The 22177-nt window shown below is 35.9% G+C and overlaps 1 protein-coding gene across 1 annotated transcript in view; it reads left to right on the top strand.

The window, feature by feature from the left end:
• EML5 (EMAP like 5) overlaps positions 1-22177 on the top strand; it is a 117608-nt gene that overhangs the window by 75246 nt on the left and 20185 nt on the right. Inside the window, exons 28-33 of the mRNA XM_064460541.1 lie at positions 1473-1487; positions 14631-14709; positions 15743-15872; positions 16554-16652; positions 18783-18803; positions 21664-21837. Coding sequence (XP_064316611.1) covers positions 1473-1487; positions 14631-14709; positions 15743-15872; positions 16554-16652; positions 18783-18803; positions 21664-21837 — 518 coding nt within the window. The remainder of the gene's footprint in view (positions 1-1472; positions 1488-14630; positions 14710-15742; positions 15873-16553; positions 16653-18782; positions 18804-21663; positions 21838-22177) is intronic.

Below are 22177 nucleotides of genomic sequence, written 5' to 3'. Positions count from 1 at the left end.
TTTGGAGAAAAAAAAAAGCCCACAACTTAAGGAAAGTCTTGCTTAAGGACTAGGCTTGCACCTCTTTTTCAGAAAGCACGAAAGATTACAAATTATGTATGCATATTATTAGGTTTGGGGAGTTTCTTGAGATAACTGAGTTATTTGATGGTGTTTGATAATATGTTCTTTTTGAAACTTAAATACTGAGTGGTATCTAGTGATGGCACTATAGACATGAACCTGTACAATTGTTTTATTAAAAGACAGCTTTGAATTTTTTGTTTTTGACAACAAAGTAATCTGACTAATTCAGTTGTAATTTCTCCTTGCATTGTTTCTGTCTCCAGAGAGCTTCTACCTTTCTTTGAAAAATTCTGTCCACAGTGGTTGTGCAGACTGTATTAATGAGTCTTGGAAAATGAAGTTGACTGCTTTGCTGTGTTAGTTGCATTGCTTGGTCCAGTGTCATACGCTTTAGAACAGATGGGGTGGGGAGCAGAGTAGAATAAGACCAGCAGGTAAAGTAGATGTGAAATAAGAAAAAAAATCTATAATCACTAGAACATTATCTGTTGTTGAATCTGCAGCTGAGCACAGTTCCCTGAAAGTTGTTGTTCGCTGTCAGCAAAATCGATATGGGTGGTGTGTGTGAGGGAGAAGGAAAGAGGGATTCCTAACATGATGCAGTGGTGATTGAGGAATGCTAGTATTAGAGAAGGAAGTGAGGAAAGCACAACACAGTATAATTAGGAGTAAGTATAGAGAAATAGCAGACTGGAAACTTCCTGCAGGAATGTGAGGAGTTATGTTACAATGCACATTCCTCTTTCCCCAGTGAAGCTGACGGATGTGTGATACCCTTGTTGAGAAATGCAGCCTCACGTTTGTGGGAGTTTTGGTGTTGTCTTTTGTTTTCAAGTTGTGTTGCTGAAGGAGAGAATGGGTGCCTACAGAGAAAGCGGTGGCTCCCTGTCTTGCATTTAAACTGAAAAATGGTCTTTCTGTTTATTAATCAGATGTGTTTTGATGTGGAAATCTAAAAGAATTGAAGCGCATGGTGTCAGTATTTTGAATTTATATTTACTCTTGTTAATGAAAGCTGTGATTGAAGATTTTTTTTTTAATGAAATTTTAAACCTCTTCTATTTCTTTCCATAATTGTTTCTGGAAGCTGAGTTGTGTTTTTCCGTTTCAAACAAAATACTACAGAATCAATTTAATTTAATAAGGTAACTAGGTTCTGATTTAAAATGCATGAAAATTCATGGAAGGATTCCATTGTCTGCATTGTTTAAAAGTTGGGGGCCCTAAAACTTCTCTCTGAAGTTTTTTGTGAAGAACAAAAACAATATAGTTACTGTATGCATTTTAACTTCTGTTCTGCTGAAGTTAATATAGTGTAAGATTGATAAATGTTTTAGTAAGTCTGCTTTCATAGATATTAATTTTTATTTTATCTTTCTTTCCCTTTCCTTTTGCTTCCTGTGAAGGCAGGGGGTAGTGAGGTAAGTTAATTTACACAAAGTCCAGGATCAAACGCATTTTAATAACTTAAGCTGCTTGGGAAAGTAGTTATACTTTGAGATAGAACTGAAGGCTTTAACTCTTTACTATTAAGTGGTAGCTTGTTAATTGGTAGAAAAGGGATAAGGGACAAAGAATAAGCCCAGTTCTCAGTCTGAAGAGAGATTTGTGGGTGCTAAATAAAGTATTTGGCAGAAGATGATCAAATCTCATCCTCTTGTCCTCAGTACTTCTGAGTGCCTAAGGAATGGCTTGACTTAAGCAGTTATAGTCAGAGAGCTTGCCTAACTGCAACAGGGTATTTGGGTGTACTGCTCAGAGTGTAGGTAGTACACCTGTGACATTCCATGTTATACATAGGCTTGTTATATTGACTGCCAACCGTTTCTTATAGTAACACTTTATTGGAATCCGTGTATTCTCAGGATCACAGGTGCACACCAGTGTAGAATGTGATTCTGAGAACATCTTTCAAGTAATTTTGATTTTGTGTATAAAGCAGATTCCTTATTGGAAAGTATCTCAATCTGTTTTACTCTTGAGCATAGGAAGAGTTTAATTCTCTGTGGGAGAAGATGGAGATAAATACTACCAGATAATTGACCTCTAAGGCTATGAGGAAAGACTTTAAAGACCATACCGAAAATGTACTTACTACTTAACATTTTTGACCTGACAGCTGAAGTTGAATTCATAAACCGTAGCTGAGTAGTGAAGTTCCCTCGGTGTAGAAAGAATATGATTTTTAGTATCCAGAGTATTAAATGAGGTAAACAATAAGAGAACACTAAAGGAAGAAGCATATCTGAAGTCTCATCTGTTTCCTACTTCACACAAAAGCACATTTGCAAGGCCAGGAGTTGTAGTCTGACACCATGGCTTGGATATAGAGTCAGAAATTACTCAACTGGGTACCAGAAATTGAATTATTTTGATTCTAATGTTATTAGAAAGGTTAAGTTGATCTCACCTTTTATGCTGTAATTAGTAGGATGACATAGGAGACCAGAGTTTTAGGCCATTTAGTCTACCAGAAATTCAAATACACATCCCCAGGTGAGTCGAAAGAGTGTCACTCCATTTTGCTAAAGCTCTGCAGAAAGGAATGAAAAAATCCCTTGGGTCAGAGAGGGAGAATAAGCAAAAGAGGCTGCAAAGCACTTGCAGTCTGGTGGGTAGGTAACTTCTCTGTGAAGTATGGAACATGGGATTCTGCTTCTGTTGTGGAATAATCATTTTCTAAATGTACAGTTGAAGAAAATACATGTTGTAAAGAAGGATTTAGAATTGAATGGAAGGAATAGTTTGCTGCACACAAAATGACAACTTTCAGGCATAACTGTGTGCTGTTTTATTGCATAATTCCCATAATTAAAAAGGAGCTGGTTTAGTGGGCTCTAGTAGTAGAGAACACACATGACCAGAAGACGCAAGCTATAAAAGAATACAGCTGGCAGTAAGTTATTCCAATATGTCCCACTGATGCTGAGAAAGAAGGGAAATGGTAGCATGGTCCTGGTAGTGTTCAATCTTTGTTTTGGGACAGTGAGGAGAAATGAAGACCTACAAGACTGCATTAACTTCAAAGCTATTTCAGCTTGCTTTTGATTGTGTATTTGAAAACCATTATTTTTATTTGCTCTTGTAGGTTCCCATACAGGAATCTTCATGTTTTTTGGTAGTTCTGAAATTAAAATGAGATTGCTTTAGACACTTTCTTTTGAAATCTTAACTCAGCATTACCTCCATTACATGATATAATTATTTGAAAACATCAGCAGACAGTTGGCTAGAGTTAATAAGTCTGAATGTTACCTTTAGCTTTCTTTTAGAAGTTAGTGGGACAGGTATTTCTTGAATATAAGAGGTGCTAGTGCTGTAAAAGTTGAATTATGTTAAAACCTTAAATTTCAGGCATGTGTTTTGAAAAACTATGGATGCTAGAACTCAAGATTTGATTCAGATTCAATTGGTTTAAGGTCTGCTTGCAGTGTAGTTTAAGGCTACCCCTACTAATGATATGCCATTCTCTAGTAGTAAAATTACTATAATATATCCTTGACGCTAGAATACTTATTTTAACTTCTGTTGAAAACACAAAATTGCATTGGCTGTGAAGTAGCACGTACGTCTGTAATTTAAAATATTTATAAGTCCTGAATAATAATGTAAAAATATAATATTTTTATGTGAAAAGATGTCTACTGTGTGTCTAATAGGATTGAGTAATATCTTTATGATATTCAGCAGCACAAAATAAATTGGAGAACTGCTTCCATCCTTTACTAAAAGTTCTCTCCTAGTATGTTTCTGTGCTAGGTAAATGGCTTGGAAGAAAAATCCATCATGGATGGTTAATTTTGAAAACACTTCTGGCTCAGCTACTCCCTGAACTGCAAATCACTGGAGGTTGAGAGAATAATCTGGAGAGTATTCCTCCATTCTTACTCTGTTCTTATACTCCCTGAAGAGTTCACTATTGTCACTGTCAGAGGGAGGATGCTGTGATTAATGTACCTTAGATAAGAATGGCTGTACCAAGAGATCTCAAAACTAAACAACCAGGAATACTGGTTTAATTTTTCACCATAAATTTACCACACTAAAGATCTGCAAGCAACTAAAACCTCTGAAAGAGTCTGACTCTCATACTCACTGTACTGTTTTCTTAATACATATCATTACTCAGTCCATGTGCTGAGGCCTCTTGGACAGGAAGATCCCAATGTTTTATACCTCTTGAAAAATCTTCAGATGCTCTGCATCTACTCCCAGATGCAATTAAAAAACAGACATTGTGGCAAAATTGCTTTCAGTTTTTTATTTGGTCTTGAGGAATTTGTGTGTGTGTAGGACATATGCAAAAATACATAATCTGTTTTAGATCCTTGTGTATTCATAATAGGAAGGGAACTAACAAACTATTTACAAACTAGTCCTTTACTGACCCAGAAGTGAAGAATTTTTTTTACCTGATACAGACAGTAAATAAACTTAAATTGTACTTCCAAGGGGGTAAGAGACAGAGGAAGCTACTAAAATGAGGCTTCCTGTATCTGAACCTCACAATTATCACCTTGCAATTGCCACTGAAATTCAGATATTTTATACAAACTTATTCCATATGATTTGGATAAATTGATGGAATGCAATTATGTTTTTCTGCTTGCCAGTCTAGTGATTTGTGATATGAGTGTAAACAGCGCAAATTCAAAGTTGTTCTTGTAAAAAATCATCTTTGTCTTCTCCTTTAGTGCTGTCAACTTGCGTGATCTGGGAGAGGGGAGAAGCCAGGAATCAAAATGAAAAATTAAAGCAAGGGGCTTCCTATTAGCAGCTGCTTCTTCTCTCTGTTCACCCTGTTTGCAGAATAAATTAGGTGACAGGAAAGTTTGAATTCTAACTTAACTTTTTTTAACAGTTTCAGCAGAAGCAGGTCTTTTTGAAGCTCACCATTCTGTGAATCAGTTTCTGCACACTGGAGTGTACATTAGTGCAGTGCATTAACCTTCAGATTTAAACCCCTGAAATTTTTTGAGATTTCATTGGTCAGAAGCAAGAAGTTCATTATCATTAGTTACTTGTATTACTGTGTCTCTGAGCCCTAGTGATAGATTAGAACAACATTACAGTAAGGAATGGTCTCCCTTTACCAGATGGAGGTAATTATTTTTTCCTTCCAAAGCTGAGCTAACTCATGTCTTTGAGGAAATCAAAAAGCCAATTACTGAAGTATCAACGTGTCATGGTTCAGCCTTAGCCAGCAGCTAAACACCACGTAGCCGCTCGCTTACTCCCCCCACCCCTGTGGGACGGGGGAGAGAATTGGAAGAGCAAAAGAACTTGTGGGTTGAGATAAGCACAGTTTAATAATTACAATAAGAATAATAATTATAATAATAATGATTATTATAATAATAAAAATAATTATGGTATAATAAAATGGAAAAGGGAAAAGAAAAAAAAAACCAGAAACATAAGTGATACAACCGTTCACCACCCGCCAACCGATGCTGCCGGTCCCCGAGCTGCGATTGCTGCCTCCCTCCCCTGGCCAGCCCCTCCCAGGTAACACACTGGGCATGACGCTACATGATATGGAATATCCCTTTGGTCAGTTTGAATCAGCTCTCTTAGCTGTGCCCCCTCCCCTCCCGGCTTCTTGTGCACCCGGCAGAGCATGGGGAGCTAGAAAAGTCCTTGACTCTAGTACAAGCGCTACCCAGCAACAACTAAAACATCAGTGTGTTATCAACATTGTTTTCATACTAAGTCCGAAGCACAGCACTATGCCAGCTGCAGTGAAGAAAATTAACTCTATCCCAGCTAAAACCATGACACAAGGTTTACCAAATCATCTCCAGTTTTGAATGCAAAGAAAAAAACCCTATTTATTTAGTAACTAAGATAATCAGATACGACCAGGAAAGAAATGTCTAGAGTAACGATTGCATGGGCTAGCAATGAATGTTGCAAGATTTATATTTGGGTTATGATCTGTGTAGACTGACTTTACCAACAGAAGCTAAAAAGTTATGTGAGCAATATGTATTTATTGAAGATCTCAAGAAAAGGGTAACTGAAACACAGGCATATTGCTAGATAGGCTGAATACAGCTCCAGAAGTCTTGCGTATTTCAGAGATGAAGACAGAACAAAAGCCTTTTATGAAATCTGCTTTGTACCAATTAGGCATCCCATAATATCTCCATGTATGTAAATATTTACCAGCTAACAGCTGGATACGTCACATGTGATCCATGTGGAAGATCTTGTTCCCTACTGAAATAATGAGATTGAAAAAATAGAACTGGAGACTAAAGAATTGAAACTGCCAAATGAAAGCTAAAAATTTTCCTCTGACTCTATGAACGTTTGGTTCAGCATACTCAGGAAAACTGTAAGAGAAAACTGCTCCATTCCTGGAGAAACTCTCATTTCCTCTGCATAGTACTTATTCTGAAAAATAGCTGAAGATATTTGAGTTCTGTAGTCCTTGAAGAATGATGTGTTACTGACTGTAACACCTGCTCATGGTGCGTTTGAATTTTATTGGGAGAAATGTTTTGGCTGTTGCCTGTATGAAGAAATAGTGCATAAGTGTTGCATTGCAGAATAAAGTTGGAACTACTTAGAAGAGATTTAGTAAAACAAATCATTTTCATTGGGGGGAAAAATCCATTTGTAAGTTGGTAACACTGCTTTCTTAATTTTCTGGAAAGTTTTCCCTAACAGATGAGGGAAAAATAGTTTTGTTTCACCTATAAGTGAAAAAGACCGATAACTAGTGTCTCTGCAGTGGAATGGCTTGGTAGTTCTTAAAAGAAAAGCAAATCAAACCAAAGAAAGTAGATCTCCTGATCAGACTAATGTAAAGTGCCCATGCATAGTACAGATATTAGGAAGTAATCTCTACATGCCCATATATTCTGATGGTTAATAATTTTTTTGATAGTCAAAGTATAGGAGTATGCATCATATGTGACTAGAAAACCCATCCAGTGAAACGAAGTTGTGAAACAGAGGCCCAAGTATTTTCAGTCAACTTTATCTGAGTTAAATTATCATGAAAAAACAGTATATATCAGCAGTGCTCAGTACCCCACATGTTTTGACTAGCTGAGGTAATTGTATTTTAGTATAACAGTGTATTTTTATTAGTGAACTTGAACACTTCTACAGAGAATTGACTGTTCTAGCCATCAGCTCATTTTGGGACATTAAACCTGCAAAACCTTTCTTTGAGTAATTCAGGTGGTGTGTTTGCCAGCTCTTTAAACACTTGACATACTTAAGAGGTTTTTGGGTCTGCTTCTCCTTTCTTTGTTTACAGTAGGAATCATTCCTAAGAATTATATTCTCATGCCAACACATGTTTATAGTTCCCATTTAAGTGAATGGGAGTTTTCTGAACAAATACTAGATCTACATAGCCCATGAAGTTGTGAATAATGCCCTTGTTGTAAAAAAACAAAACAGTCAATAATTCTTTGTACGAATAATTCACTGATACCTAACTTTCAGCAAAACTTGTATAAGTAATCCTTTTCTCTTTCCCGCCTGCTGCTGAAAAGAGGTTCCAGGTAATGCTTTTACTTTGCTATCTAGTCCATATTTTACTGTCATCTCCCATTTTCCTTAAAAAGCCATCTGTCATGTTGGGTGCTATACCATGCTCCTCTCACTCTTCAGAATATTGCTATATTACAAATTTTAAACTTACGTGTGTTCACTGTATTTCTGTTCCCTACAATAAGCTAGAAATTTATTTGCCTACCAATATAAAATTAACTACATGGACCATTAAACTTGCCTGTGTTTTACAAGTAATATTGTCAATAATATTCATGAAATTATAGGGATTAACACTCTTTCCTGTCCCTAGTGAACAGCTATCTGCCTCAGAGGTGGATTGTTTTACATTTGATGGGACAGTTACACTTGATATGTCAAGGTGTACGTGTTGCTAAATTATTTAGGTATTAGATGGCCTATATCCACATTAGTGCATACAAAGTGGCACTTACTACTTACTGGACATGTGAAAATAATTATGACTAGTCATTGTCAAGAAGCAGTATTTAAAAACAACTAGGTTTCATTATCTTCTAATGGAAATCAAACCTCTAATGTTTCAAAAGTGACTGAAAATCTTACCAAGAATGAATGGAAATAACTCCTCCTTACTTCTAAAATTAATTCTCTGCTTCATGCTTGCCAGCACCTTTTGGGTAGAGCCGTGAAAGGTGTTTCATGCTGAAGGCTAGTGCAACAGCAACTGCTAAGTTCTCTTCAAGGCCCCCAAAGTATGAGGTGCAGCTGTGGTGACCCTCACAGGAAGGGACATTGTCTTTTGTACCAACAGCTATAATTTGCTGTATGAAATCATGTCCAAAGTAACATCTGAATTTTTAAAACAGAAATAAAATATTATCATTGACATCGTCATAAGTTACCATGGAACTCAAAGAATTGTTGGCAGTTTATATTAACCACAGAAGACCATCCCTGGTTCTGTCAATAACTTTAGAAACTCAGTAGAAGTAATAAAATAGGGACCGAAATACAACATCATACAAGACAACATGGATAAGAGTATCAGTAATATTGAAACTATGTCTAAAACAATGAAAAAGGGATTTATTTGTTTCAAAAACTACTTCTGAATGCTTGTATTCCATTTTTATGGTCTCATGACAAGAAATATTAAAATATATATACTGATTGGACTTGATGATCCTAGAGGTCTGTTCCAACCTTAATGATTCTATGATTCTATTTTCATGTTGAAAATTAAGTGCCAATATTAAGGTATTTATTTCCCCTGTAATAGATGGCTGGAACCTTCCTTCCACATGTTCAAACCGACCCCATCTATATGTACATTCACCCCAAAATGTTATTCATGCTTTCCTTCCCATCTTTTGCACACAGTTTTTGAGCATGCAGGCAGTGATCCATGCAGGTGTATGACCACTGAGTTGTATATGCCATTAGTCGCTTTCCTGCACATTAAACAGCAAAAGAAAAATATCTTCAGCTTTTGTACATTTAAAAAAAAAAATAGCACTTGGAAAATGTATTCTGGCGTCCCTCAACATTCCTGCTTTTAAATGCACAAGTTGTTGTCTTGAAACATAATTGGGAAAAAATACATGCATGCTTGTAATTTGCATTCCCGTTCCACTGCTCTGAATCAATGCAGAGTTAGTCTGTCATAAATGAGTACTTGTATAAATTGTTTAGGTGAGCTGTGAGATAATATAACTTAGTATAAGTTGTCAAGAAGTTTTATTGACCAACGTACAGTCACTTTATTCTTTTGTATGGTAATGTACAAACGTAAATGTACTCTAATGATGGCCTAAGGATGGATATCAACCTATATTTGTACCTGTTTATCTGTACAGCCTTTAAATATGGATGGTCTTTTCAAATGGTTGTATAATATGAGTTTGTTTTACCTCTTCTCCCATTCTGTCACAAGGATTAGGAAAGAGTAAATGTTATACGAATGCCACATTGTACATCTAAGCAGCAGAGAAATCTTCACTTCCAGTCGGTTCAGTTAACATAAACCTGTGTCAGCACCATGTCCTTTCAAGTTTTTACTGCTTTCATGAAACTTTAGAGCAGGAGAACATATCTGATTAATTTTTCCACTTTTCTTCCTCTTTCAGGTACATAAATGAAATAAGGGAGGGGGAGGGGAGGGAGAAAAGCTAACTTGTGTGTTCTGTGCTAAATGCGAGGGTGGTGAGTAGAAGAAGGGCTCTTTATGCTGTGTTTTATCAGTTTCTAGAGCAACAGTAATAACACTGTTGCTGGATTGTCCACAAGTCTGAAATTAAAAATACGACATCTTTGGAAGCATTATGGAGTGAGCAGGGTGGAGATTGGGCAGTTTTGCCTAATCTTCCCCTACCACCATCTGTAAAGCAGAACTGACATCCAGTGATGGAGCCTACAGCCCTTGCATGCTGCCTGCATGCTCAGCACTGGTGTTCTCACCCATTTCTACTCCAGAGCTGCCTGGATACCTGTGGTCATCAAGTTTCCTACTGCTGTTAAGCTTGGTTTTGGCCTTTTTTTTTTTTTCTTTTCTTCTTCCAGGGAAAAACCTGTTGAACTTACTTTTCATTTTCTTTACCTCAAATATGTAACTACAGGGTTTTCCTCTGCTGTTTTAGATGTATCCTTTTTATTTCCTTGAATCTCCCCTGACCTATGCAGTCCTTTCTGTCTCTGATTTTTATGTATCTTTGCAACAGCAGTCAAACAGCAGTAGCCTCTGACATCTGGGAAATGTACACTGTTCCTCCTAAATAACAGTGCTTCTGGGAATGCCTTTTTTTTTTCTTAGAAACTCTAAATTGAGATGGGCGTAAAAATATTCTTATGGATAGATTGTTAGGAATTGTCCTAAGAGAATTGGACTCAGTTCCGTACAGTTTGGAGTTCTTGCTTTAGATCAGGTGGGTTTTTCTGTTGGTAATGCATAGTAGTCTCTTGCCTTGGATCCAAAATCTTAATTTCCTCTTCACAGATTTTTTTTTTTATAAAGTGGCATTAGTTACTGATATGCTGCTTACTCTGCTGTTCAAGGGAGTAGAGAAATTTATGCAAAATTAGTAGATCTAGAATCTGACATTCTTGTTGCATGTGCTGGCTGCAATGTAGCCTAAAGGAAGCTACACTTAAAGATTTCCTTGCTATCTGAAAAACCATCAAAAATTATGCTTCTTTCTCAGCTAGGATGACTCTTTGGAACTGTAAGAGGAGTGTATCTTTTTCTACTTTCCTTTCTTCAAGAAGGTTAGGATTTTTTCTGCTGGTGTGTGTGTGTAGGCTGGCAGTCATATCTTGGGTGTTGGTACTTCACAGCTGAGGAAGGTAGCATTGTGATTTCCTTTTTAGTCCTTATATGTCATTGACAGCTGGATTTCTTTCCCTCCAGAAGCCTTTTGAGTTCTACAACATGCCAGTAGAAGCAGCATGCACAACAAACAGCATGCCAGTCTTGCATTTCTCCAATACTCTCTAATCTACTTGCTGTTTGATTTTTATAGCTGCTGCATGGGATGAGAGAAGAAGTAACATGACAGTGGAAAACTCATGAACATTGATACTGTTTATTATAGGTTCCTCTTTTTTTCCCCCTTTCTGATTCTCAGGGAAACTAATGTTTAGGACCAACAGAATCGCTGGTATACAATCTTTCAACTTCCAGCATTTCAGCATTGTTCCTGATTTCCATGTTTAAAAAGAGAAAGGTGTATGTTGTGTTTGCTTAATTTAAAAAGGGATTAAAGTCAACATTCTGTAAGTGTTTTTTAAGGAACCACTTTTATATAAGTGTTTTTTGAGGTGGTACTTGCATTTATAAGTGTGCTCCTAGTTACTTAATAAATGAGCAGCAATTATGGAGCTATCAAAGGAATTAAGGAACTTTGATTATAATTCAAAGTAATAAACTACAGGTTGGAAAACTTTGGTTAGCAACTCTTAACGTCATTAACCTGTAACACAAATCAGGTATTAGATGTATTTCAATAACTATAATTCTTAGCCATAAAATAACAGAATATGTAGAATCATGAGTACGTGCAATTCATTTAACTTGTTAACCCTGTTCATTCGTCAAAGACTTTTGATTGCACAGGCAGAGAACTGGTTATTATTTTGCCATTTAACTTCAGAGATTGTAAGTACTAGAATTTGTTCAATTTTAAGCAGTACTTATATTCATATTAAAAAACAAACAAACAAAGCTTTATTTGTTAATATTTTGGGAGGTCAGTGGTGAGTGTGACCATTTTGAAAAAGATACTGGGAAAAAAAGTTCTTCTATATGAGAGAAATCTTCATGTAAATTTACCTCAGAAATTTGATGAAGCTGTCTGATTCCTGCTCTTCACCCCCCAGCAAATTTTAATTGAATCCAGGCTGTATTATTTTCTCTCTTTCTCTGTCTCTTCATTTACTTGAAAGAATAGGGCAGGTTTTTATTGTCTGTATCACTGAAGTACTTTCAGAAAGCCCATTCCCCAAGTTGAATATGTGCCTTTCATTTTTTGTTCATGAATTTCAGTAGTTTTACTTGATTGAATTTGATTCAATTTGAGTAGCACACAGTGACAAGCAGGTTTATATGGCACTGGGAGATACCTGTTACCTCTGTTACCTCTTGATCAGTGAATTTGTGGCTGAAATTGCTCATCTACTATGAAGGTAGGGAACAAATATGGTGAAAGATTATTTTCCTTTGCAAAACTTTAGATGACCTCCATATATACTTAATATGATAAACTTTAAACTTTGTGGCCTATTGGGAGCATTTTCTGTTGAAACTTCTAAATAAAAGTGTCGTTTCTTTATTTTTTTAAATTAAAAATGATAATTTTATTGTACTTAGTGATACTATTGTAATATGACAGGCTAGATGGGAGGATGCTAGGAGTCAGTGATGATAGGGCAGAAGAGAAGAAAGGACTTGGAAAATAGCTGGGAAGGCTGGGAATTTCGCATCCAGTATAAGACCTGGGAAGAGCTGGTTGAGAGACAGTAGTAATTCAACAGTGGTCCTGAAATGGGATGTTGGGATTGTTGACAGAAATCAGGTGTATTCCTTGCTTCCTGTACTGGCCAACACACATGTGTAGATAATGAGGGCAGCCCAGACCATGCTTGCTTTGCTTTTCTTCCTCTTTTCCAAATGTTAGGAGAACACTTTTTCACCTTCACAGACTAAGGGGCAGGATGCTATGGCTGTGAGCTAGGTTCAGGCTATAACTGAAAAAGAAATTCAGATGCCTTGCTTTCCTGTCTCGAGGTAATGTGAATTCTAACCAGAGACCTCAGAGAGGAAAAAAAGATCTGTAACTGAGGACCTTTGAGACTGAAGTCTGGGGGTACATTCCTACCAGACATATCTCAAGCAGGACTGAAAGAGTATATTTAAATGTTGCTGTCTTTTAATATCTGTCTCTGAACAAGGTGACCTTTAGTGAATATCCACATTGGACTCCTTTTCTGACTGCATTGCTATATATGGTAGCTGTCCCCAGATTTTGCCTTTACTGCTGGTTTACTTGAAGTCTGTTTTCCAAGACTAAGAATTTTAGAGTAGCAAAAAACAAGTGTTAGACTAGCATTCTTTGTGAAATTATACAAGTCTTTCTCCATACTTCAATTAGTGTTCTCTGTTTTAATTAGCACTTATTTATGAATGAATATGAAATATGAGCCTTAGTTATTTTCCTTCATGCCTTGAATTTTCTGTTTAACTTTATTATTGCATACTTTGGTAAGGATTTGTTTAATACAGCCCATATTCCCTCCCTGTAAAAAGACTCATTAACTATCCAATGTAAAGTAGCAATATTTCTTTTTAGAACTGGATTTGGATTTTCTGTTGTAAAGATTTTACATTTCGTAAATGTACAAATCTTTTGGTGATGGGACATTAAATTGTACTAAAATTAGGCAAGGAAAATGGAGGAATAAAGCTCAGAAGATGGTATTTTATTTTAATAACTGAAAAATACTTTCAAATGTAGTTCAAAATATACAGCATACAAACAAATCATATTCTATTCATCTTAGAAAAGACACGGTGATTATTTTACATCAAAATCATCATTTAAGAGCAGAGACGGCATTAAAAACTACTTCGTACTAAAAAGGGAATATGAAAGAGAGCTCACCTGTTGCTTTATGTGTAATATTAGTTTGTCATGCTACCTACTGTATTAAATAATCTGGACTTCATTGAATCAGGATGTAGTATTTATTTTTAAATGAATCGTACATCTTACGGGTCAAACTTATGGATTTCTTTTTGTGGCCACATATGCTGTGTATACAGAATGAATAACCAATGCTCCTGCAAATTCCTGAAAATAACTGCATAATTTTGATAAACAAAACCTATTTGTTTATATTTTTCTTTATGTATGAGCAATTGAACATGGTCTGAAAGATAGGTTACAGGTCCTTAGCAAACACATCTAGTTGAGATTTCTTAAATCTGGACTATTCAGAGCAGTGGAACATAAGTTATAGCTAACATTCATGCATTTGCATGGTGCTGGTTTACTTCCAACTAAGTGCTGATCAATAACCTGTTTCTGTTGATGTGAGAGTGAATGGGCAGGAGTGCCTGGGATTCTTTACAAACTATTACAAAGATAAGAAAAGGTAGGGCCTGCTGAAGGCATTTGGGAACAGGAATTGTTGTCTCAAGTATTTAGGTTAATCAGGTATGCCGTTAAAGTTTATCCAATAAAAATTGCTACAGAGAAGACGGAAGTACTTTAACAATGTAACATGAAAAAGCTGAGAATATTATATCAGTGGTCATTAGTTGTAAAACAAGCTTTTGCATTAACCTCATTGATTTTTGAAGAATTGTTGGAAAACCTAACATGTTAAACAAAGGTGGGGTTTTTGGTATGTGTTTTTTGGTTTTTTTTCCTTTTATAGAGTTATTTGATAGATGAATACAAATGCCAGTTAAGCAGGATAGGGCTATGTTTTCCGTATGCAGTACAGGTTGGAAGGTACTGTGTTAGTATGGAATGGGTGACGGACAGCCTTCTCTTATTCACAGTTCTTTATTTCAGACCACCAGTTAGTAGGGCATTGCCACAGCCTGAGAAACTTCAGACAAATAATGTTGGGAAAAAAAAGAGACCTATAGAGGTAAGACAAACACTGATCTCTTCTTCTCCTAGAATTTTTTTTTGGCCAGAAATTGACACATTTGTGGGCACACTAAATGTTTGTTTCATTTTAAATGTATGAAAGAGGGAAATATTGAATAGTGAGTAAATAGACATGCAAAAGAAGTGGAAATTTTTTTTCATAAATCTAAAAAAGCCTCATATTACTTTTACCTGCAAATTAAATGGAACACAACTTAATTCTTATTAATAATAAATGTTTTTAAATGCAGTGTGTAGAAAGCATTATGTCCTGTTTAGATAACTGGATTGTTAATGGGTGTATTATCGCTAATAAAACTAAGCACCTTTTGCTGCAAAACTTTTTAAAATTTCTTTTAAATCTTAATTTAAAATTCACCATTGTTAACAGTCTTAAATGCAATAATTTTTAAAAGTCTGTTAATGATGCCTTTAGCTTGGGCACGGGGTGGGGGGGGTCATTACATGGACAAAGCAAATAAATATACTCACTTTTGATTAATCTGAAATGGAAATTTCCTCTGATATGAAACAAAATCTTTGGTATAGCATAATAAACAGCCTTTTGCCATCAGTGTTCTAGAAGTTTTAGACTGTAATTCAGCTTTCTTAATTGCCAGCTGGAATTAAATTGTAGACCAATGTTTGTAATTCTTTGTTTCTCAGTATCTTCTGCATCAGAAGAGCTGTATTCTTCTTGGCTCACTTTTTGATTTATATGCATGTGTATGAGTATTTCTTTCTGTGTATATATACACATGTGTGTGTCTATACACATATAAATCTTCTACAGCATCCACCAAACAGAGGTGGTAGCATGGCATGACTGTGTACGGCAAGAATGAGCACCAATGTAAGCTGACAGGGAAGACAGGATTTCAGTTTTTGTTGGTCTGAGACATCATTAAACTCCTTTTCCTTTTCCTTTACTGCATGAGGACATATTTAAAAATAAAATCCAGGAAAAGATTGTGAAGTTCCTAATTGCTTTAAGGTTTTGAGCATCTAATAGATGTAAATATCTTTTTTAGGACCTAATTTTGGAGCTGGTATTTGGGTATCGAGGCAAGGACTGCAGAAACAATGTGCACTATTTGAATGATGGTGCTGATGTAATATATCATACCGCGTCTATTGGGATCTTGTATAATGTGGCAACAGGTAGGAGAATACCCACTTGAGAAAAAAATGTTTCTTCACATACACGGAGTTAAAGTTTATGAAGTAACTGGTACGCTTTAAATCATATAAGGATATGGGAAAATTGTTATTATTTGTTGCTGAAAATTCAGTCTGTAGAGATGATTCATAATAGTTGCATAAGCAAACTAAATATATTGGAAATGTTTCTGGTGACTGAATTTTGAAGGCTGTAAAGAGTATTTTGCTATTAACTTTCTGAAATTTGCTTTTTAAAATTATCACAGAAACTAAAATGGCCGAACAATGGGGTCATTATAGTTGCCTATTGTTTTTTCTAAGGATAAGCTAATAATTTTTTATTTGGTTGACTTTTCAGTGTTCCATATCACATACGTTCATTCCCAGGAACCAATTTAGTTTAGATAACTCAGACCTTTTAAAGAGTAACACAATGCCATTTGTTTCTGTGATGTTTAAGAAACTTGGTGTAGAAAACTTGAGAGAGTAGTTGGAGTTATTGAGTGCTATGTGTTAAAATCAAGATAATAAATCAGGAGTTTCTGTTTCCTGGTTTTAAGCTCCAAACTGCAACATCACCGTGATGCTGTTTTCTAACAAATATTATTAAATTTCCAAACATTAACCACGTCTATATGTGTATAAAAGTTTTAAAGCTGGACTTCTTAATATTTTTTTTAGGCTCTCAGTCTTTTTACCAGGAACACAATGATGATATTTTGTGCCTCACTGTAAATCAGCACCCCAAGTTTACCAACATAGTGGCAACTGGGCAAGTAGGTATGTTTGTATTTTTGTAAAAAAAAAAATTAACGTAAGAGCATGCAATTAGGGCCTTCTGAGTTCATGATAAATCACAAAAATAGTTGATTATGCTATCTCCGTTTGTATGAGTGTTACTCAGTTACCTGTCCTCTTTATATGTTTCTTTGAGTGTAATTAAATAAAGTTGAACAAAAAACATTGAGGCATGAGAGAAGATTAAGCTTATCTTTTGTTTGGAGTGTTATAAAAAATATTTTTTTAGAAATCTTAAGCCCCATGAAATTAGTCTGGTTTTATTTAACTATCAGTTTGTGTTTGGCCTTCCAAAGAGTCATAGCCCTTGCAAAGAAGCTTAACTGAACTAGCCTTCATTTGTATATGGACTAAACCCAAAATTCTTAAAACAGATGTCACTCTGTGTAGGTTTTATCTCATCAGGCAGATTTATAGTATCTACTTGGTGTTTTGATAATACATAGTTGTAATATTCTAGGCAGAACCAAAACCCTAATGGTGTTTCCCTACAGATAAATTTAGATCTAGGGGGAAAATATATATGTTTCATAGTAACATTAAGATTGATCTTTGAACTAACCAGGTTAAAAGAAGAAAAGAAAAAGAAGAAGAAAAAAAACCATTGTGCATCTGCATAGCTGAACTAATACTGCTGTTCCTAAATTTTGCAGAGTAGTGTAGTTTTTGTAGTGCGACAACCCAATTGCAGTTTTCATACCTTCAGTTGTTTCTCAGCAGATTCAAACCCACGTTCTTTTCTTTAGTTCATAGAATACAAAAAACCCCCTTAGTTTATTTTAGCCAGAATAGCTTTTTTTTTGGGGGGTGTGTGTGGATTTTTTAGATGTTTCATCTAAATATGGTCAGTTTGTCAGAGTTTATTAGCTTGCTTCCCTCTGCAGTTCAGATTTCTAGGTGCATGTCTCATGAAAATTGACTTGTTGATAGTAGTAACTGCTTAGCTAAAATAGCTGCATTTCTTGGTGAGTTTCTTGCCTGACATCAATTTAAAGAAAGCATTAATGGAAATTATTTAAATGGAAGAAAATATCAGCAGATTTTTGCCTATGGTATGATTGCAAAGAACATTTGCAGGAATACAGACCTTTCATTGTCCTTAGGAATTTCCTTTGTCAGCATATTTCTTAATCTGGCCACGTGTGCCTTTTCATACGATAGAATATATGGCAAGAATGTAGTCGTAATGTGAAAATTTGTTCTTTGCATGGATTTTTTTCCATGTTAGTCTTAACCAAGAAGGCACACAGGACACTTAATGCCTTTTTCTTTCATAATCATTTCTATATCAACTAGCAGTAGAGCAATTTTAACTGTTTTGTGATGTGGATTAAGGCATACAAATCAGGAGCGGATGACACTTAAAAATTAAATTACAAAGCATACTATTTTTAAGGAGAGAATTAAATCTGAAAAATGAGCTTGAAGCAAAATATCTTTAAACAACATTTACTTTTAGATTCTGAACAGATGTTAAGGATTACCTATTCCTTAAAGAACGTACTTGACTGCTGCTCCTTTTCCTACTGATATGCCTGGCACAAACATAGTTTCACCATCATGATTTAAATCTTGAAAAGATTTACAGAAACATTATTTTCAAGTATTTTTAAACTGTAATGTTGTTATGCAGTCTCAGTAATATTTCCCAGTACCTGAACCTTTATAATCCTGATTTCTGAATGCTCCTGTAGAAGAACATTGGGTGTATTTGCCACTTGTCAAGATCAGACTCAAACATTACTTCTTAGCAGAATAGCAATCAGCATTTTTGTCCCCACTTAATTTGTTAAAATATCAGTAACGTGTAAAATACATTTTTTATTTAGTTTGACAGAGAGAGACCTAACATACACCAGAACGAAATTTTTGTCTTATAAATAAAAATTGAAATAAAAATACATTAATTCTATGAATTTTTTATTTCTGATGTGACCTCCTTTTATAAGTAAATGTTCATCTTTAACACTAAAAGCAGTATTGGTGCTGCTGCAATGCAAAGAGATGGCATCAAGGTGTGTGTTAAGAAATTACACTAAATGTGGCATATATTTTCTTTAGCACTTATCGTATTTCTGGTCTAATTATTTTTCTGCTGCTTTTCCATTACAGGAGACTCAGCAGATATGTCAGGTAAGGGAAATAAAATTCTAACGTCTTCAGGTGTAGTTAGCCTATCTAGTAGCCATCTGCAGCTTTATAGAGCAGTAAGTGACGTGAATTTATTTTTAGTTTATTAAAACCCCGTATTAGCATATTACTGTCAGCACTGAAGATAAACCACAACATCTCAGCAAAGTGTAAATACAGAAACAATTAAAATGTTAAACACTCTTAAAAACTACTTTTGTTGCACCATACTCCCTTCTTGCTGCCCAGTGATTAGTGAGTACTTACACATAGTGCTACAGTAGCATTCCTATGTGCGCTTGCAGGTTTTATAGACATGTTGGGGCTGACAATTAACATTTGTTTTAGACACTCAATTGAGTATAATTTTAAATATGCATTTCTAAAGTAAATTCCATTGAGGAGGCCTAGGTGACTGAGTGAAAAAAATAATCACCTTTCACGCATATGTATGGTTGTCATGCAGTTATTACCACTGATCCCAAATGCTTGTTATGATGTCAGTTTAATTTTTTCTGTATCGTTTTGGGTCTTTGACAGTTTGAAAGTCTTGACTGAGCTATTTTTTATTAATGTTTTTTTCAACTGTAATCTTAAAAATTCATCATCATCATGTGTGAGTTCATTGTTGAGCAGCCATAATTGTCTTGTGACACATCTTCAGAGATGCATAAACGTGTGTTCATGTGTATCTAGAAAGTATAATAATCTTCATGTGGAGCTAAAGCTTGTTCTGTAAAGAACAAATGTACAATGGCATTTTTAATGTGTGTTGACTTCTTTTAAATATGCCAAATTGTCCTTGTTCTAAGGATGGGTGGAAGAATATAGGTACCTTTTCCCACACTTTTAAACTGTAAAAAAGAAGCAGTGATGATATGGTTGTTGATATGAAAGAACATCTCTAGTCCTGCATATAATGCCTGGAGACTTTCTCTCTCTTACTTGCCTTCTTCCTACTGCAACTTCCGTTTAAGTTTGTATATTACTAAATTCAGTTGCCACTGCCTGAAAACAGCACTTTTTATTTTACTTTTTTTTTTTCCTTCTTTGTGGAGCCATTATTCTGGAATCCAACCTGCTGCCTGCCTTCATTAGAAAGTTGCATAGTTTCACTTAAATTTTTTGGTGGCTATTTAGTACCTTTTTTTCCGACAACTTTTGCTTTTCTTGTTCCAATTTTCTGTTGTCTACAGTGCTGCAGGGGTTCTAGAAGCAGTGACATTTGTTATAGGCTGGGATGGCAAATTAAGTTTCATAATGACTTGGTATAGATTTTCTTCATCTTACTGAAGATATTTTTTGTCCTGCCGGCCCATGGTAGCTTTATATAACTTCTATCAGAAGGAGATGACACCTTACAAAATCAGTCTTGTGAGAATAGATGTTGAGCAGCTGGAGTACTCCACAGGCAGGATGCAAAGTCAGGACAGAGACTTTCAGAAGAACACCATGAAATAGGAGGACTTTGAGAGTCCACGTTCTCTGTTCTGCAAAGCTCGCTCTGAAAGATTTTGTCAGTTGTTACCCATGAGATCTAGGCGAAGGTTTCTGTCTGCCACCCAAATGAAAAATTTCGTCCATGGTTATAGGGGAGGTGCCCAGGTCAATATAGAGTTTTACCAAGGGAAGTGCTGAAGAGCAAAAAACAGTTCAGAGCCATAATAAAGCTTTCCCCTCTGTCAACTTTTCGTGAGGACAGCAAGGAGTTTGCTGAAAATTTTGAGATGTGCCAGTTGTTGCCAAACCCTACCCTTTCCGTTTTAATGACCTGTCTATATTATGCTGTAGTACCTCTCAAAAGGTAATGATAGTGGCATGCTGGTACCATGAGAGGAAATTCCAATGGGAAACAGAAGAAATTAGGAAGATTGTTCTGAAGAATGTTTTGGAACAGCTGTGGAATTGTGCTCAAAAACTTAGTTTCATGTGGCTAAAATTTTACCTAGGTCCCTGTGCCTGCTGCTTCCCATCATATGTGTGCCTCTGAGGGACTAGATCTAGCTGATTAGAAACACAAAGTGTGGAGCTGAAACAGAATTTTGTTTATGTGAGTCTGGGTCTACAACAATAACCTGTAACCTCCAGTCTGCAGTCAGACTTACTAGAGATCAGAAGCAAAGAAGTTCTTAGAGAGAATCTTATGGTCCTGGAAATGCCTTAGATGCTCTTCAGAGATTGCAAACTATACATGGATTGCAAGATCTTTGGAGAAGGCATTGCATTTGGAAAAAAACTAGATGTCATCATAATAGTAATAATCATTTACATTAGTAGCATGGAAAGAATGTTCTTACTGCAAAGAGCCTGCAGTCTAAACAACGCAAACTAAATTAAATACCCTAGTTCTTCTACCTCAGTGAGCAAGCTGAGTGTTCAGCTGATATTCTCCTAAGAGAGCATGCAATTCAGACAGATGGCCATTTTGTAGGAAAGGAGGTTTTGGGCTTGCACTGTAAACTAATTTCTCTGTAACTATCAGATGTCCAAAAGCCCCATATAGAAATTACATTCTTGATTATCTGCACAATACCTACAAAGGTTTTTGAGTTAGCATGCTGAGCTAAGTTTCACTAGGAGAAGACAGCTTGCTTTCAGAACTTCTGTGGTGCTTCAGAAGACCAGTAACACAGGTTAAGCAAAGTTTTCAACTCCAGTAGTGTAACGAGGCCAACTTCTTTGTCCTACGTAATGATCCTGTGTGCCATGAATGGGTTTCCAAAGGGAGGCCAAAAACTTCTTACCCCTCCCCTCCATCTGACCAGAGCAATTTTGTCGTATTGAAAAATATTAACTGCTTCAATAAGCAAACCATTAGACATTTTCAAAACATCTACTAATTGCATGTTTTATATTTGTGTAGCTACAGCTCCTTCTATTCATGTGTGGGATGCAATGAACAAGCAGACACTGTCGGTACTGCGGTGCTACCATTCAAAGGGCGTTTGCTCAGTCAGTTTCAGTGCCACTGGCAAACTGCTGCTGTCCATAGGGCTGGATCCTGAGCATACCATTACCATTTGGAAGTGGCAGGAAGGTAGGAAAGTGACTGTTTTTGTAGAATGTGTTTATATTGTTAGAGGTATTTTGGCTTGAGTCAAGAGCAATTGTAACATAAACATATCAGCAGATCAAAAATTATTACAATAAATGCTGTGCGCTATGCACTGTACAAGAAGAGGTAAAATAAATTTTACTTACCCGTCCTAGTAAACGCGAAATATATCTCCTTTGGAACTGTTGTGTGACGATCAAGATAGTTCGCTGATTTCCAGTTAGAATAATTAAAGAAAATTGTAGTCTTCATTCTTTTTTTTTTTTCCCAGTTATTTCTTTGCTGCTTGGTAAAAACTCTTTGTAGAATCTCTTTTGCTCCC

Source organism: Phalacrocorax carbo, chromosome 9 (assembly GCF_963921805.1).
Source record: "Phalacrocorax carbo chromosome 9, bPhaCar2.1, whole genome shotgun sequence".
NCBI classification, from domain to species: domain Eukaryota; kingdom Metazoa; phylum Chordata; class Aves; order Suliformes; family Phalacrocoracidae; genus Phalacrocorax; species Phalacrocorax carbo.
This window is presented reverse-complemented; position numbering and strand designations above follow the sequence as displayed.